Raw genomic sequence first — 26,853 nt, forward strand, 5'->3', positions numbered from 1 at the left:
AAATCAAGAGTTGAACACTTAAACGACTGAGCCATCCAGGCGCCCCATGCTCAAAGTAATCTTACATGTTATTTTGGGACTTGGGGTGCAGTTTCAGTAGGAGAGGACAAATCTTTCTATTACATTAGCCTATAGATTCTCCCCATTGAAAAGTTTTTGTCAATTTTCACTTATTTATACATACTTATATATGTGTTATATAGTATTTATATTTTAAGTTATATAAAATTATAATATACAAATTTACTATAAATATTCAGTTATATTTAAAAATTATATTTCTATTTAAAATTTATATTTATATTTTAAAATGGTAAATTTATTTTACATATAGATATTTATCTTTATATAAAACAGAAAATATAAATACATTTATAATTATATGACTGTTATAGATTATATATAATTATACATACTTATATGTATAGAAATATTATAAAATAACGTGCAGATACAGAAAACCACATGAATTGAATGTTTAGCTTAATGAAATGCTCAAAAATGCACATTGTCTAGATCAGGTGTACAATGCACCACCACATGCTTTGAGCAGAGGACAAAGGTAGTGAGTTGATAGACCTCTATTTTTCCCTCTTCTTTTCCTTTAAGTTGCCACCTAAACAAAATAAAAGCACCAGAAGATATGAAACAGAATTTATCCTGGAAATGTGCTATGCTATTTGCTTTGTAGGAAATGATTTGGCAGTCAAGTTTTTAGGAAATCCCAAATTCTGTAAAATGAAGAACACATACGTGGAGAAAGGAAAATTCTTTCTTCTCGTCATTTTTCCCCAGCATAAACACCTGAGGTGCCAAAACTAAATGACACAAATCTGATAAAAACAAAGGTTTTTATAGTATGAGAAAGATGGGTACACTTGTTAGTCTTTTACAAACACACAAAAAAGGTAGAAAGATATATTATCAGTGATATTTAAATCTTCTATTTAAGTATCATTAATGGCACAAACCAATAAAATCTGTTAATATTTTAAATTTAAGTATGCTTAAGAAAAGATTTAGGGGCACCTGGGTGGCTCAGTTGGTTAAGCATCCAACTTTGGCTCACGTCATGACTTCACAGTTTGTGGGTTTGAGCCCCACGTCAGGCTCTGTGCTGACAGCTCAGAGCCTGGAGCCTGCTTCGGATTCTCTCTCTCTCTCTCTCTCTCTCTCTCTCTCTCTCAAAAATAAATATTTACAAAAAAGCTTTAGAAAAGATTTAACTTTTTTCATCATAGGTTATAGTCATCTGTATTCAAATGTTGTATATTTCCAATTCTACTTCTGTAGCTAAGGTTTTTGTTTCTTTCTGGTATTAAGCTAAGTAATTTCCTCTTTAAATTTTATTCTATTTAGATTTTTTGCATAGCGGGATCGCTTCTATCATTATTTGTGGCAGAATCCTACTTAGGAATAAACTATAGCAAATGGAGAAGTGGATTTTCTGATCTTGGTCTTGTTCCCTGGTGGGATGAGACTGATAATTCATCAGAGTTACTGAATTTTTCCACTTAAAGTTCAAATGTTAAAAACTTTCCCAACAACCTAAAACTACCACCTTCTACAAATTATTATAAATCTTCAACATTTGTATATCCATGGGTATCTTTCACAGTTGTTAAGCTTTTATACTCATTTATTTAAAAAATTGATTCTAAAATATTAATATCCAGAATAGGATAATAGATATTGCCCCAACTCTCACTGAACTGTACGAAATAGGGATACTAGGGCCACCTGGGTGACTCAGTTGGTTAAGTGTCCAACTCTTGATATCAGCTCAGGTCATGCATAATCTCAGGCTTGTGGGATAGAGCCCTACATTGGGCTATGCTTGGGAGTGCAGAGCCTACTTGGGATTCTCTCTCTCCCTCTCTCTGCCCCTCCTCTGCCTGTGCATGCGTGTGCTCTCTCTCTCTTTCTCCCAGAATAAACTAAAAACAAAAACACAAAACAAAAAAAAAACAAAGAAAAAGAAACAGGGACAGGAAAAAGAAAAGAAAAAAGGGAAGAAAAAAGAAGAGAAAGGGAACAGGAACACTAGAACTGGGAAAAACTAAGAAAAAAGAAAAGTAAGGATAACTAATGAAGCTAAACTTCTATGAAAAAGCAAGCTTATAACAAAGGATCAAGAGCTTTAAATTTTCTTATTTTTATTTTTTTATTGTTATTTGTTAATTTTAGAGAGAGAGAGCATGAGCAGGGGAAAGGGGCAGAGGGAGAGAAAGAATCTCAAGCAGGCTCCATGCTCAGCAAGAGCCTGATGTGGGGCTTGATCCCCTGACCCTGAGATCCTGACCTGAGCCAAAATCAAGAGTCGGACGCTCAACCAACTGAGCCACTCAGGTGGCCTAAAAAAGAAATTCATTAAAAAAAAAGGCTTCTATACAATTAGAGAATTATTTTGAAAATTTGTTCACAATTCTTTGAATTTGGAAAGAAAATACGTTTTGGTATAAAAATGCAAGATAAATGATTCTGGTTTTAAAGTCTCTCATAGAACTTAAAAAAAATCAATGAAAAATGGATGAAGGCAATTAAATGCACAACACTAATTGATATTTCATTCTTTCCATAGTTCTCTCAGGAAAATCTCAAACAGGAGCATCTGTGGAATGATCTTTAAATTTCCATGCAATTTGTCATACAGTAGATTATAGTCAGGCTCTACTGACAGAATGCTTAGGAAAACAAGATTGCTCATGAGAAACTCACCCCATGCTATTGCCAAAGCTTTGTTTCAGGTTAACTTCTGTCAATGCAATTTGCGGATATATTTGAGTATAGATGATCTTGATTTTCAACAGTAGCCAGAGTTCTTCCCAGCTTAGCTGCTTGGATGCAGTTTAAGGTTCGGTCCACGGCCAGTGTTCCCAGTATGCTTTGGAAGACAGGTGACTGGAGATTCACTTTAACGATGTTTAAAGCTGTGTATCTGTCTGTGTAGCCAATGCAATTGTGCAGTCAGTCCTGCTGCCTTCACATTCATCATCCGGGCTGCTTTTTTACTTCCAGGGCCATCTTTCATTTTGTGGCTGAGTTGTTCCATTGTAGAATACACCATATTTTGTTTATTCATTCATTAGCTGATGGACATTTGGGCTGTTTCCACTTTTTGGTTACCATGAATAACGATGTTATGAACATTCAGGCATGTGTTTTTGTGTGAATATATGTTTTCAGTTCTCTTGGGTCTATATCCAGGGGAGTTCTGGGTCTTATATTAACTTTATGTTTAAGTTTTTGAGGAACTGCCAAACTTTTCCACAGTGGCTACACTACTTTACATTCCCATCAGCAATGTATAAGGGTTCCATTTCCTCTACCCTCTCACCAGCACTTGTTATTTTCTGGGTTTTTTTTTTTTTTTTTTTTTTTAAATTCCAATAGGTATGAAGTAGTATCCCATTATAGTTTTGATTTGCATTTTCCTAATGATTAACGATGTGGAGCGTTTTTACATGGACTTATTGGTCATTTGTATGTCTTCTTTGGAGAAATGTCTATTCAAATGCTTTGCCCATTTAAAAGATTGGGTTGTCTTTTTATTATGGAGTTGTATGAATTCCAGAATATATAAGGAATATATTTTTTATATTCCTTATATATTCTAGATCCTTATCAGAAATATGATTTGCAAATATTTTCTCCCATTTAGTGGATTTTCATTCATTTTGTGTGTGTGTATTTTCATTCTTGATGGTGTCTTTTGCGTCACAAAAGTTTTTAATTTTGATGAAATAGAATTTATGTATTTTTTTCTTCGGTGACTTATGCTTTTGGTGTGCCAAGGGCACAAGGATGTACACTTTCTAAGAGTTTATTGTTTTAGCTCTCACATTTATGTCTTTGATCTTTTACTTTGAAGGCAAAAACACCACCAATTTTCCTTATAAACTGACTCTTCCTGTTCAGGCTTTTCTTCAAGCTCTTTAAAGACAAAACCCATCAACACAGAGATTCTGATAGAAACTGCCTCAATCTGATGGGTTCCAAAGGACCAGCAGTTTCAGGAAGGCTCTTCTTATACAGCTTTGCAACTATAGCTCTGCCAGTGCCTAAATAATGCTGCAGAGCGACCTCAGGTCTCCCAAGTCCCCTCTCAGCTGCCAGCGAGTTCTACTGCTGTCCCTTTGAGAAGTGAATACGGGTACACTTGAATTTGTTGTCTGATATCCTGGCATGTTACTAGGGACTAATAAGACCTTTATGGTTAAGGGAGATACCAGCCCAAAGGTACCTTGAATCAAGAATTAACACACACTGAAAAAAGAAGGAACAGTTGTGAAGCAAGAAGAGCAGTTCAGGATATGAGAGTAAAATGGAAGATACAAAACAACAATTTTATATAGATAAAAACAAATTCTGTCTGTAGTTTAAAAATGTACACTTTATACAAGAAGGAGATGATTCTTTTTTCTTACCTCTTGAACATTGAACCTTAGGATCTCCTTCATATAAGTAGGCAATAACGTCAATAAAGTATAAAATGTCCAGTTGTAAGAAAAATGTGCAACTACAATAGCCCAAAGAGGTAGTGATTTTAGCATGGGTACCCATGGCACTGACTTCTGTGAAGAGAGCTGAAAAAAACAAAACAAAACAAAATGACAGGCACAATTCATGTATGCTATGTTTATATCTGTACCTTAGCAGCCAAAATTCCATCCAGAACACATTACCAGCCTTGACTAGTAAATTCCAGAGTTTGAAACCAACTCTTTCAGAATATTAAACAGCAATAAAGAATCCATGATTCAGATTAAAGAAAAATAGAAATGTAATCTTATAACTATAATGTCAACCCTAAACATCCCTTATGAACGTCAGAATTCACTTGCAGTATTAATTTCTCCATCTAGAAAATATAGTTTCATAATCAAATTCAGAGGCTGACATAAGGGCAAAGGAATGAGATTGGAAGTCCTCTTATAATTTATATTTCACTATCGAATCTTTACTCAATGATAATGATTTATAAGAACTGTGCAACAGAAAGTTTGTTTCTGGAGAAATGGTCTTCAAAGTAGGGTGTAAGCACCTTAGGGATACAAGATGATTAACTGTTGTGTGGAAAAACATATTAGAACTTCTATCTATACTCACTTTTATTCTAAAACAAGAAACTCTATTAATATTTAATACATAGGTTGGCCTTGGAGTGTATCAATCACATATTGTATGGTCTCCCCAATTCAAAGGGGTTAATGGGATCCTCACTTTCTGGTTTGCTCTCAGTGTACCACAACATATTACAGTTTTTACCTACCTTTTTAAGTGGGTTTATGGATTTTGTTAGTCAGTTTTAAATAAAACAAATCTACAAAATTGACAGTGTCTTCAAAAAGATTCTTACAGAGCAAGTCATAGAAGAGAATCCTAATAACATAGGCACAAAGGAACAGTAAGAAAATAGTGAATCTGACACTTTTCCTCATATGAGTTCTTTGTCAGCTACCTCACCAAGCAAAATAATAGTAGGGTCATCAAATATAACATACTCAACACTGCTCCCATTAAACAACATTACTAATTTTTATGTGATAAAAAGGTTTTCCTGTTAAAATTACAAATTTATGTACATACTGTTTATTTCATTTTATTTACTCTTTAAAAAATCCATTTTTGTATATGTTTTATGATACATATAAGTACAGTAGTACATGTATGTAACCATGAACAAATATACCTTTATTCAGAGTGTTAGCTCCCATCTTTTTATTGATGCGTGATTAAGAAGCCTGGAATCCACTAACCTGGAGCATCAGATTATTACATTTCCTGTACACTGAGGCTCTGTGGTTTCTCAAAAGCTAATAAAGCAATCTATGTTTCTGCCTATGAACCCTGCCTCCAGGGTTCACTGTTATTTCAAAAAGAGGAAGAGCTAGTATTAACCTTCTTGTGGCTTTTTCTTTTTATTTGATTTGGTAGCTACACTCTTATGCTATCCACTTTGTATCAAAGATGTAGGGTATTTGGGGGAAAAGGAGACGGAACATTTATTTTTTTGTTGCTAAAATTTTTTTAAAAATGTTTATTTATTTTTGAGAGAGAGAGAGAGAGAGAGAGTGAGGGAGGGAGGGGCAGAGAGAGACGGAGACACAGAATCCGAAGCAGGCTCCGGGCTCCGAGCTGTCAGTACAGAGCCTGATGCGGGGCTTGAACCCACAAGCCATGAGATCATGACCTGAGCCGAAGTCAGATGCTCAACTGACTGAGCCATCTAGGCACCCCAAGGGAGCATTTCTTTTTATACAGCAGCATATATTATATTGAAGTTATGTTCATCAATGTCTGTCTCCCTCTGGAGATCACAGGTACCACAGGAACCATGTCTTGTTCATTTTCTTTCTCATGTTAATTTTTAAGTCCTCAGTATCTGATAAAGAACCTTTCTTAGATCCAAGATTTAAAGGTGGAGCTTCATATAACACATCATTCTTTTATGGCATTTTCTTTTCCTTTTCTTTCTTTCTTTTCTTTTTTTTTTTTTCTTTTTTTTTTTTTTCAACGTTTTTTATTTTATTTTTGGGACAGAGAGAAACAGAGCATGAACGGGGGAGGGGCAGAGAGAGAGGGAGATACAGCATCGGAAACAGGCTCCAAGCTCCGAGCCATCAGCCCAGAGCCTGACGCGGGGCTCGAACTCACGGACCGCGAGATCGTGACCTGGCTGAAGTCGGACGCTTAACCGACTACGCCACCCAGGCGCCCCTGTGCATTATTGATATTACATATTAATAACATAATTTTTTTTCTAAGGGTCTACTCCAGAGAATCAACCAGGTAGGTCTAAATCATATTATATATTATAATAAATGTGCTGTCTTCCTTATTAAATCACACTCATTTAAAATACAGAAAAGGGGGTGGGGAGGGGAAAAAAGAAAAGAGAAAAATAAACAAACAAACAAATAAAATGTAGATAAAAACACTAGTTTCCTAACAACATTTAGAATGTGGCTATAAGATTTTTCATAAATAACACATTTTATTTTCTCTTAATTAAGAAGACAAACTTAAAACTTACTGATAATCATTACTTTAGAAGGTTTAAAGCAACTTATAGGGGCACCTGGCTGGCTCAGTGGTAGAGCATGTGACTCTTAATCTTGGTGTTGTGGGTTCGAGCCCACATTGGGTATAGAGATTACTTTAAAAAAATAAAATTTAAAGTGACTTGTAAAAGTAACTTTTCACATATTTAATCTTGAAAGAATTGTAATTTTTCAGACAAAACAAACCATTACTTCATATATTTATTTCATTTGCCTGCTCTCTACTTTGCCCAGAGCATGCACAATAGAAATATCTATTAAAAAAATTGGTACCTCAATTCTGGAGAAGAAAAAAGTTCTGAAATTGTTTTAAAAATGTGCCAAAGTCCATACCTGATTTTTTAATGATGAAAGAATATATTCTTTTTCATGGCGGGAGATTGCCTTGTGAGTTTCAGGCTTATCACTAACTAACAAGATCCATAAAATAAACCAAATGATGCCAACTATACCTTAGAATAGAAAAATAAATTAAATAAAATTAGAATGCACCAACAGCAATTTTAACATATCTTGAAAAAATTATGGAATCATAAACTTAGTGTAAAATTGGTTTCAGCTTAATGCTGATTTCAAGTTCCACTCATATCTTAATGGGATATTTGCTATCTGTATCATCTCCTATAAGTTGGGAACAGAACAATTTTAACCACATGAGTCTGCCTCTCAGAGTTTACCAAATATTTAAAAAAATAAATGTCCACAACCTATTATTTCCACAGGTATCTGGTTTTGCTTGATTTGTTTTTTGTTTAGATTGCAGATGTATTTTCTGCATGAAATGTCTACATGGCAATCTCATTTATTAAAAACATGAATCAACCTGCTAATGAGATTGAGAAATGAAAAGCCCTGGGACTGAATAAAAAGAAAAAAAAAATTAAAACTACCAAGTGAGGGCATTCTACTTTGCTTGAGAGAAAAAAAAAAAAAAACTTTTCAAAATATAAATTTTTATAATAACCAACACAGTAAGTTTTGATATTTCGTATGGCATTAAAGTCTTGAATTCAACAGCAGTTTCTACTGAGAAATATTCCAAAATTAACATCATGTCATAACTAGATCATTTTAACCATATAAAGTTAAAAAACAGATTGTCAGTATTTTAGAACTTTGTACTTTTAGGAGTTGGTAACCTCAGTGATTTGGAATATACATTTTTAAACAATTATTAGGCTTCTATTACATTTTGCATTTGTTACATTATGATTTAAGTTAAATTTTTGAATAAGCTTACCAAAAAGGTAGAAGACATAAGTCCAATTCATATAGAAGCAAATTATTCCAGAAAGAGGAAGAGAAATTACTGTCCCAAGCTGTGCTCCTAGAACAACAAAGATTTTGTAAACTTTAAAGAGAAATGAACAAGGAGGGGACAGATTTATTGCTTAAAGGAGATGGCTAACAGATTCTCTCAAGGAATCATTTACTAGAAAATCCACAGTTTATAAAATGTACACATTAATATGTAATTACATTAGTTACAACTACGTAGCTGTTGATGAATTAGAATGTATCATCAATATAGGACCTATCATAACATGAGCTAGTAAATGACACATTACTAGTAAATGTGTTAGAAATCCAGGGGGAAGGTTCAAATATGGTCTCTAAGGCTGATAAACATAATGTACTGCAGTATACTTGATTATATAAGAATGAAGCTTTTAGTAATGTACTTTGCCCAAAATATATTACAAACAATTGTCTCAGATAAATAAATAATGAAATTCTTTTTTTTTTTTGTTTTTTTTTGTTTTTTGAGAAAGGGAGAGCATGAGTGGGAGAGAGGGGCAGAGGGAGAAAGGGAGAGAGAGAGAGAGAGAGAGAGAGAGAGAGAGAGAGAGAGAATCTTAAGCAGGCTCCATGCTCAGAGCAGAGCCCAATGCAAGGCTTGATCCCATGACCCTGGGATCATGACCTGAGACGAAATCAAGAGTTGGACACTTAACCGACTAAACCACTCAGGTGCCTTGAAATTAATTTTCATCATCAAATAGAAGATATCTTAATAGGTACAGTGGCAGCTAAAATAATCAGATATTGTTTCTGGTCTCAAGTTTTAGTCTTATGTAGGAGACAAAAATAAACAAATAATTATCACATCTTAGAAAGTGTTAAGTGTCACAGGGCAATGCGGAAGTTCAAACATGGGACAGATTACCTCTGACTTATAGAGGTCAGGAAAAGATATATGAAGCAGCAATAGACTCTGAAAGACGGGTGAGATTTTTGTCTTGTAGAAACAAGGTAAGAAAGATGATATGGAGGCAGATGTAATAGGAGGAGTAAAGGAATGGATGTAGGGAAGCAGAGAGTGAGTTTGGGAACTTCACTCGGGTAAAGGAAAGGAATAGAAGGTAAAGGCTGGAAAAATAGGTTGGGTAGTTACTGAATATCTACTTTACTTCAGACACTGTGTGTCAGGGACCAGGCTAGTGGTGAAGACTGTAAAGAATCTTGACCCACAGTTCAGGCTTAGACTTTACTCAATAGGTAAAGAGGACCCACAGGTAGTACCTGCTCATGAACTATCATCAGATTTCTCACATCAATCTCTACATTGCTGTCAGAATCATTTTCTTAAAATGTAAATCGGATCATGTCTCTCTCTTGATTCAAAACCTCTGATGTCTCCCCATTGTATTTTGGAGGAAAAAAATCCCAAATCTACTTTTCTTCCTGTGGCCTGTAAGGTTTGATATAATCTGGCCCATGTATATTTCTCCAACCTCATCTTATGCCATTATGCCCTTTATTCATTAAGTGCTAGCCACCCACAGTGGTTTTTCATTTCTTTGAACTCTTATGTCCTGCCTGAGAGTCCTTGTACATGCTGTTCTGGTTGGCTGGAATGCTCCTCCTTCTGCTCTTTGCATGACTGATTCATTCTTATCCTTCAGATTTTAGCTTAAAAGTCACCACAGAGAGGTCTTTCTCAGCCAATGTATTTAAAAGCAGTCAGTCCAAAAGTTTTCATTCAGTGTATGATCTGGTAAAATTATAATTCATATATAAAGCTTATGCTATCTCACCCATAGATCAAAATGTTGGCAAATAAATGCAGAGAAAAAAGATGTATGAAGAGAGAGACTGAGAATCATGATATGCTCATGAGACAATCAAATGAGAAATCAGAAGGGGCACCTGGGTGGCTCAGTTGATTAAACGTATGACTCTTGACTTCAGCTCAGGTCATGATCTCACGGTTTGTGAGTTTGAGCCCCACATCAGGCTCTGTGCTGGCAGTGTGGAGCCTGCTTGAGATTCTCTGTCTCCCTCTCTGTCCCTCCCCTGCTCGTGCTTTTTTTCTCTCTCAAAAATAAATAAACATTTACCAAAAAAAAAAAATTGAAATCACACTTTAAGGACAAAAGTGTTCAGCTTTCCAGCTATTGGACCTTAAAAAAGAAAAAAAAAAAAAAACCCGTGGCATTCACATCTGAATGGGCAACATGTTTTGAAATAAATGACGGCAGATGGAGAAAATGATATTAGTTAAGTAAGCCGCATTGCTATATGTTAAGCCAAAGAAAAAAATTAATAATAAAATTATATCTCTAAAACTTAATTTTCATGTAAAGGAGGCATCTAACATCATTCTGGTGTGCAGGTGTTTTTTTTTTTTTTTTTTTTTTTTTTAATCCAAGGCTGATATACACATGTAGCAAAATTTATATAAGAATAGTTGCCTTACCCGCATATGAAATGCTAAGAAGCTTGCTTCGTTCAAGAGGGGGAGCCCAAGAAGACCACATGGCATGCATAGCTGGAAATGTAACACCCTGAGGAGAGGAAAAAGATATTTCTGCTGAAATACAAGGTAGATTTGTGAATGTTTTAAATTCAGTTGAGTATTTTGTTGTAAGAGAAATTTCTGGATAAGAATCAAACTAGAATCAGGTTCCATGAAGTGAGATGCCTCTACAGTCTTGAGTGAAAATACCTTCTAGTGAAATACTTTCGAAGTCTCAACAAAGATTGATTCTGTCAATTGGCTTGAGGACTCCAGGGTAAGGGTTACAATAAATCTGAAAGAAGGTACTGAATGATGACATAAAGGAATCCCTCTCAAGGCCAATTTTATTCATTTACTTTATTAATGGCCTGAATGAAATGGGAATATTACTACCAATATATAACTTTTAAAAATGCTGAGCTAATGTTTTGGCATACTGGAAGAAAATTCAAATTGACCTTAATCAACAAGAAAAATTGTCCTACAAAAAACCCCGATGAATTGAATTAGAGCATTTATAGTCTTCCCCGCCACCCTCAGTGATAACTAGCCTAGTAAATGCCAATTACTGATATAAAGGGGCTGGAACCGGGCAGGCAGGAGAGTCACAGAGACTTGGGAGAGGAGGAGATGCTGGAGGAGAATGGGAGGGAATAGATTTTGGTATATTCAAAGAAGTGGATTCATAGCTCTCTTTGGCCACTAACTGTGCAGCTTCACAAAGATTAGTTAACTTCCTGGAACTTCCATTTCTTTATCTGTAAAACAAATACAATACTTCCTATCTTGCACGATTGTTGTAAAGCCAATAGCTAGTGCTATTATTAGTGGAGATAAGAATAAATGCTTTAACACTTTGTACTTTCTACTGATTCCTTCAAAAACAAAAAAGGGAGCAAGAAATACCAACAGAAGGCACAAATGATTTAGGCAGCATTGCAAGTTGATAAGAATTTGTATCATAGAGCAACAACAGGATGAGTCATTACAGAATAAAGATTAAGGTGTTGGGAAACATCTACAGAGATTATGTTGTAGAAAACTTCATTATAAAACCCTAGGGACAATGTAGGTATATTTATGGTGAATCATGCTAGGGAGGAAAGATGCTGACTTAAGTTTATGGATTAGGCAATGTACATATGATATATACTGGAGGAACAGAGAAATACAAAAGAACAAACACAACTTCTGTTTAGATGTAACATGGTTACTTGAGAGAGTAGTATTAATATAACCAATACACTATAATGCTAAATTAGTGGCATAAACAGACAAGAAGCTAACATATGGGAATACATTCAGCAAGGCTATTCAATATCTGGATCAGAGAAATTATGCTGCAACGAAGTATATTTTACTTAGGTAAGGAGAAGAGGAACCTGGTAATAGGGGAGTAATTCTTATTTTGTAGTCAAAACAGTTTATTTAGTACATCTCTATTTGATAAGGACAAAATAAGATTGCTTACTAAGTGATCAAAGCTTAAATTTAAACAGTATTTGGCAATCTCTAAAGCACTCTAGCAATCATTATCACATCTGAGCTGTGACTGAGGATGGGGCACGTAGTTTAGTCCCAATTTTAAAAATGATGGAACTGAGGTCTAGAGATTAGGGCTTACCTACGGTTTCACCATTAGATACAGTGGAGTTGTTATCCAAACTCTGATCTTATGACTCTAGTCAGTGTTTTTCCAACACAGCATGTATATTGCTACTACTAACTTTCATTCTTTTTAAAAAAAAATTTTTTTTTTAATGTTTATTTATTTTTGAGAGAGACAGAGCATGAGTGGTGGAGGGGCAGAGAGAGAGGGAGACACAGAATCCGAATCAGGCTCCAGGCTGCTTCCGAGATGTCAGCACAGAGCCTGACACAGGGCTAGAACCCACGAGCTGTGAGATCATGACCTGAGCTGAAGTCGGACACTTAACTGACTGAGCCACCCAGGCGCCCCTTAACTTTCATTCTATATACCAAACCCAGAGGACACTATTTCGTTTGGGTTAAAGAAATGTTAAGAGCAAAATAAATATATGCTTCCATTTCATAGGTAGAAGCGCAAAGTTAGAAACAAAAAGAGATCATTATTTAAAGATAGAGGCATATATGATGAAATGCAAAAGAGAAGTGGAAAGGAAATGAAACATAAGGAATTAAAATTTTCAAGTGATAAAAATCTTAGGAGTAGAGGAAAAAACAGATAAAAACTGATAACAATTCTCAAAGCAGCAGAAAGGCCAGAAAAATCATAAAACCAACGATAGTTATAAAAAATGATAAATTATTTGTCTCTAAGTTCAGAACCAGAAAAAAGAACAAAGAGGAAGCTCTATGAATAACAACACATTTAAAAGTAAAACAAGGCAATTTGACAAACCATTGTGTAAAATGTGTTTTAGATCTGGGCAATCAATTAATGATAAAGGAGAGATAAACCAGCAAAAATTCAAGAGGTAAAGATGGACTATCTTAACTGTTTTAATAGTCATTTCTTGTCTTTTCTTTTTCATTTTTAAACGTTTTATTATTTATTTTTGAGAGAGAGAGAGCGAGTGAGCAAGCATGAATGGGGCAGGGGCAGAGAGAAAGGGAGACACAATCCGTAGCAGGCTCCAGGCTCTGAGCTGTCAGCACAGAGCCGGATGCGGGGCTTGAACCCACAAACTGCAAGATCATGACCTTAGCTGAAGTCAGATGTTCCTCTAGTCACTTATTTTCTTATCTCCTGAAGTAAGAGTCAGAAGACCTGTGAAGTGTTCCCTGGGAAGTGTTTTCTCTGAGTTTTTAGCAAAGCTTCCAGTTTCATCATGTTCCCACCTGAGAACCCATTGACCTCACTGATATGAAATCACTCCAATTATTTTCTAGTTATTCACTTCTCTTTTTTTTCAATTTGAGAGAGAGAGAGGGTGTGTGCAGGGGAGAGGGGCAGAGAGAGAGAGAGAGAGAGAGAGAGAGAGAGAGGGAATCTCAAGCAGGCTCCATGCTCAGCGTGGAACCTGAAGCAGAGCTGGATCCCACAACCCTGGGATCATGACCTGAGCCGAAATAAAGGGTTGGACACTCAACCAACTGAGCCACCCAGGCACCCCATTAATCATCCTTCTAATTAAAAAATAAGTCCTATCTTCTGATGTCAACTGTTGGTTTATATTCATACCAAAGAATGATAATTTTAAGGAGGTAAGAAAGTGATACAGGCTAAGAGGAAAAACAAAACAGAGAAAAAGATTACCTCTCCTAGTCCTTCTAGGGCCCTGAGTACAATGAGGGCTCCAACTCCAAAATCTGCAGCAACAGGAGTGAACAGGGTGAAGATGGCTGTGCCAAGGATCCCAAATCCTAGCAGCAGTTTCCCGCCCACTTTGCTGGCAATATATCCTCCAGGAATCTGGGTGATGATGTAGCCATAAAAAAAAGAACCGAGAATCCATCCTTGTGTTTCTGCATCCCACTGGTACCTTTTACCCTATAAAGAGCAGGAGGATAAAAACAAGCTTTTAAGACCTTGACTAAACAGCTCTTTTGTCTAATTGGCATCTAAGTACACATAAATGTAATTTTGAATCACTGTTTTCGAGTGAAGAACTTGCAAACTTTCTACTAGGTACGTGAGTCACCACAACACAGACATGCCACTTCTAGAAGACAATAAAAATAATTGAAAGCCGTAAACTGCAAGAAGGCTCGCTATTTTATGAAACTAGACTCTAGGATGAGGTGTAGAGGCTTTGTAATGACCATGACCAAGAAGGACCAAAAAACAGGTACAGGTTCAATCCAGAAATTCTACTAAACAGAATACTCTATGGGCTGAGCTAGGCTTTGGAGCCAGGCCTGGGTTCAAGCCTCGCTCTTTTACTTACTGGATTTGTGATCTGGGAAGTTAAATGAAAAAGGCCTGACACACACGAAGTGTTCACTTAATGTTGGTTATTAGTATGCATAAATATAGATCATTAATCTCTCCCCAATTCAGAACAAACACTTGAACAAGCACAAAGAACAAGACGAAAGAACAAGAATTTAAACCAAGCCATAAACTTCATGTGAGTAGGAAATGTCTTTTAATTAGTAGCAGCACACAGTAAGGTAATGATGAAGATTTAGTGACTAATCAGAATGTCTGACATCTTTAATGCATGTAGTTGTATCACTGAGCCAATGTGTCAAGAACAATTGCAGGATTTGTTTTTACTGCTGATATAAGGCAGATGAATACAATTTAGCTAGGTCAACGAAAGCACTTGCCAAAGGGAAAGATACAAAGCACCCCTCTAATTATCCTTATTTGCAGTATTAATTTGTAGCTTATCTGTGGAATTATTGGATTTCATGAACTGTCCAGCAGTTATAAGTCATAGGTTGAAGCAGGAAAAGTGGGTGATGTGAACCCAAATATGAATTCAGCAACATTATTAAGGTCAAATAAAAATTTTTTTGGTAAGTCACTATTTTGTATGTATGCTTGTTTAGGCAAAAACTTCCTGTACTTGAATGCTCTTGTTTATAAATGGCAGAGGAGACTAACCCAAGTGTGATCTGGCTTCTTCGTGAACCCTGGGAATGGATGAAAATATGCTCATAAAAAAGGACACCAGCCTTTTCTCCTTTTCTCTCTGTCTGATAAGCAAAATAAAGTGTTTAAAGTATATAAAACTCAATTCTGAACAAATGATGAGCACACACTTATCAATTCTACTATAACATGAAGCAGGCAAAGTGACTTAAGCAGTTTAGGTTAAGCATAACGTAAGTTTTAGAAAAAGAATGTCCTAAAAGACTGACCTGTTCTTATTTTTCATACTGCAGATGACCCAAGCTTTCCTGCAACCATAACCTTTTAAGCAAAACAGCTATTGAACAAAAGTCCCGTAAAAATTATTCAGCAACATCTAAAACAATCAAATTTTCTGGTATGCTAAACGGGTTTTTCCAAATTATCTTCAAGGATGATTGGTATGTTTATAGAGGAAACTGAAAAACTACTTTTCAAACAGATCAAGGTGTATTACACCAAGTAGCAGTAGCTGTAGTTATGTTACTGTTCAACTAGTGCTTGGAAAAACACAAAGGAAAAAGACTCAGCTTACATGAATCAAGTGTTGATGGTTTCTATAGGATGCAGAAAGACTTTTCAGTATTTTAACTTGGTCATATTTTAGGAATAAGACTGTTTATAAAGTAGCACTTACCGTTTGATTATGAAGAACTTTTATGGGAGCAGAATGCTCTGCACACTCCTTGGAAGTTTTATTATCTGCTAAAGTCGTATTTGAATCTATCATATCCACCAATGCCACGCTCAGATTCACCCGTAATGCATAGAGAACGAAGAAACCAAAAAACGCCAACACTGCTAAGTTATAACGAGCAGAGCCGCACACTGGAGCTGAAATAAATATTGGGGGACAACTTTCACTAGAAGAATAACTTAGATGATATTGTCTAAATTACTAAAAAGGTTACTTTTTAGAAGTACACAAATTCATAAATCATGAATATTTTTCTGAGAATAATCTCAGGTTGAGCATATCTGAAAACATTTATCAAAGAGAATTTGTTCTCAGCAGCTGTAGTTTTGATAAACATGTAACACATGAGAGCCTGAACTATAAGACAGTTTTTTAAAACACGAAGGCAATAGCTTTACCAACTCTGCTCAGAAAGATCTCCATTACAGCCTCAGAACTGTCAGTTGACAAAGATATGAGAAAAACAGATAAGGGGTTTAATGGCATCACTATTTCTGAAAAACTATCTAAATCATGGCCGATAAGTACTAGAGTATTCACCACAGCATAGCACACATACTACTGACTATGGATTAGTGGCCATCTCACTGTAATTGTAGCACAGCACAAAAATTTCCTGCCAAGGCTAGGGCCTGAAATTCCTCTTGATAAATTTCTTACCTTGAAAAGTATCCTCAGAGGCTGGGTTTGAATCAGAAGCCATGATTAACACTTAAGGTCCTCCTAAACTAAATGTGTTTAAGAATCCAGAAGCAAACTTGCAGAATCTATGACAGTTGCAGCATCTGTGACAGTTGCTCAGTTGCTCATGCTTAAAGGGCCCACATTAAAAAAGGAAGTAAGTGAAGGTACCACAAGGATAAAAAAAAAAAAATGAAGGCGGAATGGCTGGAGGAACCAATGAAAGAAAGATCATGTGAGAGGAGGAGTTTTGATCTATTTTTTACTATAATTACAGGCGTATGCACATTATTCTGTCTCTTGCTTCTTTTTTTTTTTTAATTTTTTTTTTTTAACGTTTATTTATTTTTTTTTGGGACAGAGAGAGACAGAGCATGAACGGGGGAGGGGCAGAGAGAGAGGGAGACACAGAATCAGAAACAGGCTCCAGGCTCTAAGCCACCAGCCCAGAGCCTGATGCGGGGCTCGAACTCACGGACCGCGAGATCGTGACCTGGCTGAAGTCGGACGCTTAACCAACTGCGCCACCCAGGCGCCCCTGTCTTTTGCTTCTTTTACTGAGTTGCAGAATTGGAGAGGGGACAGGAATTTAGGAAGTTAAGGTTGATTGATCCCTTAGTGACAGAGAGAGTGGCTAATCCAGGGTCTTACACCTTTAAGTTTGGTGAGCACTGAGAGAGAAATAGCTGTTGAAAGACATGAGCATCTGTTTTACTTGGTTCAATACCTATATATGAATATAAGTATGCTTTATTTGGGTAATTACATATTAATACTACATACACATTTTTCCCCTACTCAGGAATCCTGGTGTTTTCATTTACCTACCCTCAAACAAAAATATGTTTTTCAGAGTACAAAGGTCTTGGTACTGATTCAGACTGAAGCATTAATGAATATGGCATGACTATACTTAGGGATGTTCTTAAATACTATGATCAAACTCACTTTCCTATAAGCCTTCAGACACTTAACAACTGCTATCAGTGTTTCTTCTGTGTAGGCATTACATCACTTATGACAGAACTTTTCAATTGACTCCTTTTGGAGGAGTACAGCTATTAGAATTATGGCACCACTGCCATTGTTAGACCTAGATCTGTGAGAACTGTATTTCTAAAGCTCCATTCATGCTGTCTGTGTTACCTGAATCTAGAAATGTTTGCTCTCTGCTTCAACCAATGGGCTGCTATCTAGTTAGGGAGGCTTTGGATAGTGCAAGGCATGTTTTATCATTGCTCTGTGCCAGTAATACAAAGAAATCTGGATGGGGCCTCATAATCTTGCCAAATTTGGACAACCAAAATGTGTTACTCGGTGTAATTTGGAGTAAGAAAACTCCAGATATATGTACTGTCTGCTTTGCCAAAGTATTATTTACAAAGTTCATTACCTACTTCAGCAGAGGAGTGACAACAGGTAATTGTGGTTTCAAGAGCTTCTCTGGTTGCTGTGTGTAAATTACAAAGGGAGAAAAGTGTGAATCATGGTAGAAGATGTAGACTCAGAAAAATCACTTAAGGGACTATTAGAGTTTTTCAGGAAAGAGATGAAGGTGGCTTTTTTTTTTTTTTTAAAGTTTATTTATTTTTGAGACAGAGAGAGACAGAGCATGAACGGGGGAGGGTCAGAGAGAGGGAGACACAGAATCTGAAACAGGCTCCAGGCTCTGAGCTGTCAGCACAGAGCCTGACGTGGGGCTTGAACTCACAGACTGTGAGATCATGACCTGAGCCGAAGTCGGCTGCTTAACTGACTGAGCCACCCAGGCGCCCTGAGATGAAGGTGGCTTTAACTAGGATAAAGCAGAGGCAATGGAGAGAAATGGGCAGATTTAAGATAAATTTAAAAGCAGAACTGACTGGCCTTGCCTACATATTAGATGTGGCAGTAAGTGAAAGGAAGGGGGTAAGTTACTAGTAATTCAGCTTACTAATTAGTCCAGACAACTTTATTTTATGCTATTCTGACTTGTAATGTTATTACTCCTTTCTATCCTATTTGCAGTTACCATATTTTATTGTAATCAGTTTCTCCCCATGTGATGCTTTATTTGGACTATGACATACCCTTTTTGTAAAAAATTTTAATGTTTTGTTTTTATTTTTGAGAGAGAGAGACAGAGAGACAGAGTGCAAGTGGGGGAGGGGCAGAGAGAGGGAGACCCAGAATCTGAAGCAGGCTCTAGGCTCTGAGCTGTTAGCACAGAGCCCAACACAGGGCTCGAACTCATGAACCACAAGATCATGACCTGAGCTGAAGTCAGATGCTTAACAGACTGAGCCACCCAGGCGCCCCTGGATTTTGATATACCTTATCCTATGAAGAAGATGTAGGGCTATAAGTTGGTGGTATTACTTGAAAATATGACAAAGAAGTTATGGATCAGACAATTTTAACTTTCTGGGGGCACGGTGAATAATCAGAAAATAAAAAAACACAGATGTCACAAAGTATATGACTATGAGGTTTTAAGAGATACTAAAAATACATGGTTGCTACTTTATAAAAATGGTTATTGCTTACAAATCAGTCAGAAAAATTTTATTTCAAGAAAGTATGATGATTAGACAAGATGTGCCTGTGAATTTGGATAATGTTTGAAATTGGTCCAACAAAAGAACGCTTGCATCATGAAGAGAGAGAACATCCATCAGGCATCTGCCACCTTGAAATCTAGTTCAAAGCAAAATCATGCTTGCATAACGAACAGAGCACCCATCAAAACAAACACCAGCTTCTAAAATATGGTTTAAACTTAGGAATGTGGAGTGGGTGTACTTGAAAGAACACAGTCTAATTTAGAGAAAAGCAGACCTGAGAATGAATCTCAGTCCTGAATCTCATCGTCTGTGTTTTTGGGGAAGTTACTTAATAGTTTTCATTCTCAGGTTTCTTGGCTCTTAGAATGAGGCAACCACAATGCACCTCACTGGGTTGTGTGTGGATTAAATGAAATACTCTAGGGAAGTTATGGTAAACACTCAGTAGAAGTGAGTTCCTTTCCTGTTCACCCTGGATAAAGTTATACCAATAAGATAGAGTGCCACCATATATGTGTGTAACAAGAAGCAAAGGAGTCACATTAAATTGCTTGTGTGTGTGTACGTGTGGGTGGGGGGTCGGGGAAGGCCTCTTGGAGAAAGGACATTTATACTAGTCTTCATCAATGAGTAGGAAGTCACCAGGCATTGAGAGTGAAGGGTAATTGTCTGGAAGCATCATCCATGTGGAATAAAGAAGAGTCAATCTCATCAATTAGCACACGGCAAGAGAAAATAATAACTCCTTGAGGCAGCAGTGAGGAGTGAAAGTGATATGCCCAGAAGGCCAGGTTTCTGTAGAAGCAAGGATGTGTGGGTGGAGGGAAGGCTGGTGAAAATCTTAGAATGCCAGGCATTTATTCATTGTGGAAGGGTTTGGCAGTGGGAAGAAGCAAGGAAGTACTGAGTAGTGAGGGAGAGACTCAGGTGGAAAATTCATGGTTGGGAGCACTGACCCATGCAGATGATGATTTTCCCTAAAGGAAGGGGGACACTGGACACAGTGAGCACCCTTGGCCCAAGAACTGCATTACAAAAAAATTTCCTATTAGGGTGCCTGACTAGCTCTTGATCTTGGGGTTGTGAGTTCAAGCCCATGTTTGGCATAGAGATTAAAAAAAAATAAAAATCTTGAAGGTGACTGGGTGGCTCTGTCGGTTGAGTGTGTGACTTAGTTCACATCATGATCTTGTAATTTGTGAGTTCGAGCCCTACATTGGGCTCGCTGCTGTCAGTACGGAGCCCCGCTTCAGATCTTCTGTCCTCCTCTCTCTCTGTCCCTCCCTTGCTCACACTCTCTCTGTTTCAAAAATAAACATAAAAAAAAAAAAAAATCTTGAACACAAATACAATATGTTTTGCCTTTAAAAAGGGTAATATTCAACTAGTCTTACTCTGCCTTATGGGTAATTAATTCCTGATAAATCTTTATGTATTCTTAGCTCCCAAATTAATACCCATTTATGTGAAAACACCAAATTCCACTAAAATGGATTCAGTTACACAACATGACCCAAATGACCCAATGACCCAAGGCCATTTGCCTTTGTTCTATAACATGGTTGCTCTCTACCAGCACACCATAACTTACATTTAATACACAAAGTATATTTGTGAAACTCAGTGCTTGTGTAATTGAGCCCTGAATGTAAGCCCTGCAACAGAACAGTAGAGGCAAAAAACAAAAGGAAACACCACTCTCCCCATTAATGAAAACAAAGCATAGAATGAACTGTTACAAGTTAGGAATCACAAGTTCCAATAGGGTGTGACCATGAAGAATGGGGGCGTCATTTACCTGTGCCGAGATTCTCTGAGGAATGCAAAATCCAAATGGTCTTCACTGATAATAATGATAATAATGATAATAATAGTAATAGTAACATTTACTATGTGCCAAACTCTTCTAGGCACTTCCTATTAGCTCATTTAATCCTCACAGTAACCCTGTAAGTTTGATTTATTGATAAGGAATGCATAGAGAGCTTAGGTAATTGCTAAAGCTCACAGAACAAGTTAGCAGAGCTGGGTTTGGAAGTTAGTTAGGCACTCTGGCTCCAGATCCATGCTCTGTCTTTAAACACAAAGAAATGTCTTAGAAGCCCTAAAACTCATTTCTCCTGAGTGAACACATTTTTGGTGCAACAGTATTTTGATAATCCACTTAATCAAATATAAGGCACATGTCATTCATACAAAAGTAAACCTTCAACTGGTATAAAGCGTGAGGAATGCATTTTTATGTGTGGGAGGGGAAGCTTTGCTCTTCCTTGCTTAGTTCCCTCCCTTCCTCCTACCTAAATTAAGCAGAAAAATCTATAGACTTCCTATTGTTTATCAGTGTTGGGCCAGCTTTCCCCCATCATTTTGGTGTGCATCTCTGAAATCCACCAGGCTGAGTAAAAGCAAATGCTTAAGAGGCAAACAATAATTGGGTTACTGAAAATTCCATCATATTACATCAACCTGAGTGGTATTAATTCTTAACACTAAAGAAACATATCTTAATTTTAGCTCTCTTAATAAAGAAACACTATGTATAATTTAAAACCATGTCCTCTTACTGATGGTGGAGTAGGGAACTTGTAAATTTGTGATGGATCAAGTAAAAATGATTAAGCATTTTTCAAATACGAACTTCTCAAATATAACACAAATATGGCTACATGCAACCTTTGGGATGTAACCTCTGTGGCCCTCGGATGTCTATGTATACAATGATGCACCACCAGATGGTAGTTTCTAAGTTCTTTTTACTACTGTAAAATTTTACAACTGATATTTTATCAGCTTTTCTCTTCTTAAAATCAGAAGTATACACTTAGGCATAGATAAGGTACAGACATATATATTTTCTCAACTGCAACAGAATATAGTAGTCTCTAGGGAATATCTTGATTATGGCATTTGTTTCTGTATTTCCATAATAGATTATTTTACAGAAGAAAATTATAGAAAGCTAACAGCTATGCCACAGAAAAAGTGCAGTTTACGGAACTAAGTCCAATTTCTAGGTAAAACGTCACTGGTACAGTATTTACACTGAGCCTCCTCTAAAATAAGCTCCCAGCTGCTGGATGGAGCTCTGACGTTGCCACATCTACTGCCACCATCTGGTAATGTTAAAAACAAATAAAAAAGATACCACAGGACTACTATTCTTGGTCAGGAAAAGTCAAATTTCTAATTCAACTCTGTTTCTCATGCACACATCTTTGAAACTACAGAATGCCTGCAAACGGATTTGTTCTTTATTTTTAATTACTTTCAAAGAAGTTACATTTAAAAATATTAAATAGTAATATATTTTAACTTCCCCAAATTCACGGAAGATACGTTAAGTACTTCTATTTGTTGCAAGCCCTTTGACAAGTTATCTTAGAGCTTTATAGATATCCTATCTTGAGGATAACTAAATTGTTTTCTAACTTAAATCGTGGACTGCTACGATGTAATCGGAGACTACCATACGGAAAAAAAAATGTGTGCACAAGTTCAAGATATTTGCTGGGTTATGCAAGTTTTCCTCCATATACACACAACATGTTAACCTCAATCCTGTTTTTCGGTCTCCCCTCTCCGCCCCAGGAGCTACCAGATTACAAGTTGGCGGACAGCAGCTGCGGAAACCTGGCGGTGACAGGGAAGGAGACCTAGCAGTTCCGTCCAACCCTTTGCCCACCCATCTGCAGGCATCTCTCACAGTTTGCTCTTACACCGGGTCCTCTGCCCGGCCCTTTGCCCATTGATTTGCAGGTTCTCCTCCAATGCATTCTTCCACAGGGTGCCCCGCTTGATGTTATCGAAAACTGCCAGGAGCCCAGCGCCTGCGGCGCCCAGCAGCTCCCGCCCAGACCCTTCAGGGCTGCACCTGCCGAGGCCCCACCCGAGACTTCAGCCCGGCCTGGCCTCAAGGTCCCCTCCAGACCCCAGAGCAGCTTCTGGGCACCTGGGCAGGAGGGGGCTGAGCAGGGCGGGGAATGGATCCCGCTCCTCGAATTCCCTCGCGCCTTGGCTTCCCTTTCTCAAGACCCCTTGAGGGGCAGCAGCTCTGGTCCCATCTACCAAGGACGAGCATACTCTGGCCACCCCCGCCCTCGGACAGCTTCGCTACTCACCGGCTTCCACCCGCGGGGTGCTCTGCAGCAAGGGCGTCCTATCTGAGCCCTCCTCGCCATCGCTGGAGGCCAGGCCCCGAACCGGGGACCTCATGACGCCTCCGAGGAGCAGGCGTGCGATACCTGCAGAAAGGAGAGCGGCGGCCGGACAGCCGAAGGCCTGGGCCGCGCGGGCACAGCCCCGGGCCTGGCACCGCCCCTCGGCTGCGTTCGTCACCGCGGCACCGCCCACAGGCGGCTGCACCGCCTCCTCCGCCGCCGCCATCTTAGGTGCGGGCAACTCTGGAGCGGTTGGGCGGGGGAAAGCAGAATTCTGGGAGTTGTGGCCTGGCGGGGCGAGGTCAGTGTTTTCTCGGCCCTGGGGCTCTGGGCTTGTCGGATCGTCGGTGTTCTGAGGAAAACCCCTCTTGCGCTCCCTTGTAAAGCTTAGGGGCTGCTCCTGCGGGACCCGGATTGAATGGGACCCTTCAGGAGGCAACGACTTGAATCGCGCATAATTAAGGGGAGGGCTTGGAGCAAATTTAGAAGTGGGTGGTGTGTATTTGACGTTCATTCGTCAGTAGTAAATTGCCATGAATATCAGCAATCCTGGTACTATCTACCCGCCCAGCATATTGTCCCTAAAGTAGCTTTTGAGGAGGAAAAAACTGAATGGACACACATTGTTCGTTCCTATGAAATAGCTGATTTTGTGGGTCAAAAAAGCCAATGTTGTCAGTTTCACATGATTCAATTTATAGAATCCTCTAATATGTGTGTGTAATGTCTCCCTAGTTCTAATTCGAATAGCAACTTCTGGCATTTGCTGACTCTGGGAAAGAGTAAAAGGGACCAGTCTGCCTAGGGGGGTGGGGTGGGGAATTGGGGGATGGGGCAGTGGGAGTGGGACGGAGGTGGGCCTGCGGTCCTGACCACAGGCCACAGGTTTCAGTTGAGCTGTTATCGTGAGTAATAAAGTCCTGGAGAAAGGAAAAATAAGATGTGGTAGATGACCTTGGGGAGTTCAGTGTAGTCGGGGAAGACTCACAGACCAGTAAAAACCAGGTCAGGGGCTTGGTGAGATCCATGAGGGACCGAATGGGAGGGTTAACCTTACCCAGCACGGAGGGTGAAGATTTCTGAGGTTCTCTCTCACCTCCAGATCAGTAAATGCCAGGAGAGTTACCAAGTGAAAACAACAAATCAAGCCTTGTTTCTGAGTTACTGAAATGACAATGCAGATTCTAAGCTCTTCAAGAGGGGTAGGGGGTGGGATTCTGGCCTTTTTGGAGTCTTCTACAGCAATGCCACTCAAACTTGACTATGAGTGAAATTACCCCGCAGAGCCTCTTAAAATGCGAATTCGGATCTATCAGCTCTGGTGTGACAGTTAATTTTATGTGTCAACCTGCAGGGTGTTTTGGATGAGGTTAACATTTAAATCAGTGAGCTCTGGCTAAAGCAGATTGCCCTCTATAATGTGGGTTGAATTTATTCAATCTAAGGCCTGAATAGAACAAAAGACCCCACTCCCCAGCCAAGGGGTAGTTGTCCAGCAGACTGCCTTTACACATCATTTGCAACACAGTCTCTCCTGGGTGTCTATGCTGCAGGTTCACACTGCAGATTTGACTTCCCAGCTTTCATAATTGCATGAGCCAATTCCTTATATAACTCTCTCTCTCTCTCTCTCTCTCTCTCTCTCTCTCTCTCTCTCTCTCGGTTCTGTTTCTCTAGGAAACCCTGACTAATACATCTGGAATGGGCCTGAGATTCTTCTGTATTGCTAAGAAGCAATGAATAACAAGTTTATAGAAGACTTGGAATAAGGATTCCAACATATATGAAAAATTTCAAACCAGAAGAGGCCTCCCCCGTTTTTAAAAATATGCTTTTTATTTTAAGAGTTTTAGGTTTATAGGAAAGTTGCAGAGATAGTACAGTGAGTGCTCTCTACTCTTTACCTGGTTTGACCTCTTAAGATCTTACAATACTTTGATATGTTGGTCACAGCTGATTAGCCAATATTGATAGGTTATTAAACTGAAGTTCATATTTTATTCAGATTCCTTTAGTTTTTACCTAATGTTCTTTTTCTGTCCTAGGATCCCATCCAGGATAACACTTACATTTAGTCACTGTGTCTCCTTAGGCTCCTGTAGACTGATGGTTTCTCAGACTTTCTTTGTTTTTGTTGACCTTGCCAATTTTGTAGAGTACTGGTAGTTTTTGTAGAAAGTCTCTCAGTTTGGGTTTGTTTGATGTTTTTCTTGTAATTGGACTGGGGGAAGACTGCAGAGGTAAAGTGCCATTCTCATCCTGTAATTTCAAGGGAATGTGCTGTCAATATAACTTATCACTGATGATTATCACTGGTGATGTTAAGCTTCATCACATGCCTGAGATCATGTTTGTCAGCTTTCCCCCCCTGTAAAGTTACTCCTTTTCCCCTCTTTTTTCTTTGGTAGAAGTCAGTAATGCAGCTTACACTTAAGGGATAGGGGAGTTATTCTCTAAGTCTTTGAAGAGCAGAATTCTTTTGTATGGGAGATTTGTGTATTCTCTCATAGTCATTCATTCATTCATTCATTCATTCAAGTATTTATCTATATTACAGGCCCATAGTTATTTATTTTATACTTTGGGTTATAATGCAACACTATGTTCCTTATTTTGTTGCTCAAATTGTTCCAAGTTGGTAATTGGAAGATCTTTCAGTTGGTTCCTGTGTCCCTTTTGCATGTCTCCATTGTTGTGTTTTGTTTTTATCTCTACCTTACTTTCTGGTTTAGTAAGATGTTTTAAGGGCTTCTCTGTGGCTGTCAGTTGAGCATCTGACTCTTGATTTTGGCTCAGGTCGTAATCCCAAGGTAGTGGGATCAAGCCCCACGTTGGGCTCTATGCTGAGCATGGAGCCTGCTTAAGATTCTCTCTCTCCCTCTGCCCCTCCCCATCTCTCTCTCTCTCTCTCAAAATAAACAAACAGATTCTAGGCTCAGCCTGTATAGCCTCTGCTCCTGCCATTTCTCCAAAATGAATGTTAGAAATCAAGATGGTGCTGGATGTATTTCTTGCTACTGCATTGTCATTGACTCTAAACCCAGAGAAAATACTTTTGTGTTGTTTTATAATGTTCCAGAGAGAAATTAAAAAAAAAAAAAAAAGCATAAGATGGCATCTTTTTTTGCCTTCATTTCTGGCATTTACTTCCTGATTGCTCACTACCATAGAGGATTGTTGTCAATGTTATTTATTTATTTTTTGGTTGGTAATTCCTTGTTTTACCAACACTCTAAACTGATGCTTTGAAGAGAAATATAGTGAAAGCTACATATATAATTTAAAATTGTCTAATAGCTACATTAAAACAAACTTAAGAAACAAAAAAGGTGAGATGAATTTTATACTATATATTATTTAACACATTATATCAAATTTTATCAATTCAACATCTAATCAATATAA

General features: G+C 38.0%; 2 protein-coding genes and 1 long non-coding RNA gene across 13 annotated transcripts in view; 1 reads left to right on the forward strand and 2 right to left on the reverse strand.

Annotated features, from left to right (window-relative positions):
* The window catches only part of SLC17A5 (solute carrier family 17 member 5), a 48,517-nt gene extending 24,912 nt beyond the window's left edge, over nt 1-23,605 (reverse strand). Inside the window, exons 1-7 of one of the 4 annotated variants that reach the window (XM_086707242.1) lie at nt 23,410-23,605; nt 16,008-16,204; nt 14,048-14,281; nt 10,765-10,852; nt 8,305-8,391; nt 7,398-7,516; nt 4,428-4,586 (exon numbers count right to left, since the gene is read on the reverse strand). In XM_086707242.1, coding sequence (XP_086563368.1) covers nt 4,428-4,586; nt 7,398-7,516; nt 8,305-8,391; nt 10,765-10,852; nt 14,048-14,281; nt 16,008-16,204; nt 23,410-23,503 — 978 coding nt within the window. In that variant the 5' untranslated portion in view covers nt 23,504-23,605. Of the gene's footprint in view, nt 1-4,427; nt 4,587-7,397; nt 7,517-8,304; nt 8,392-10,764; nt 10,853-14,047; nt 14,282-16,007; nt 16,205-16,727; nt 16,854-23,409 lie in introns of those variants that run through there. The other 3 variants (XM_025925587.2, XM_086707241.1, XM_086707244.1) reach the window with 3 other exon arrangements.
* Nucleotides 1-26,853, reverse strand: part of LOC147581031 (uncharacterized) — a 372,192-nt gene that overhangs the window by 101,422 nt on the left and 243,917 nt on the right. The gene's annotated exons all lie outside the window — the stretch shown is intronic.
* Nucleotides 23,641-26,853, forward strand: part of CD109 (CD109 molecule) — a 178,039-nt gene continuing 174,826 nt past the window's right edge. For 7 of the 8 annotated variants that reach the window (XR_015251325.1, XM_086707234.1, XM_086707237.1 and 4 more), the window contains exon 1: nt 23,641-23,749. The gene's annotated coding sequence lies outside the window, so the exon portion shown is untranslated. Of the gene's footprint in view, nt 23,750-25,189; nt 25,331-26,853 lie in introns of those variants that run through there. The other variant, XM_086707236.1, reaches the window with a different exon arrangement.

This window comes from Puma concolor, chromosome B2 (assembly GCF_028749965.1).
Source record: "Puma concolor isolate L17-30 chromosome B2, mPumCon1.1.hap2, whole genome shotgun sequence".
NCBI lineage: Eukaryota > Metazoa > Chordata > Mammalia > Carnivora > Felidae > Puma > Puma concolor.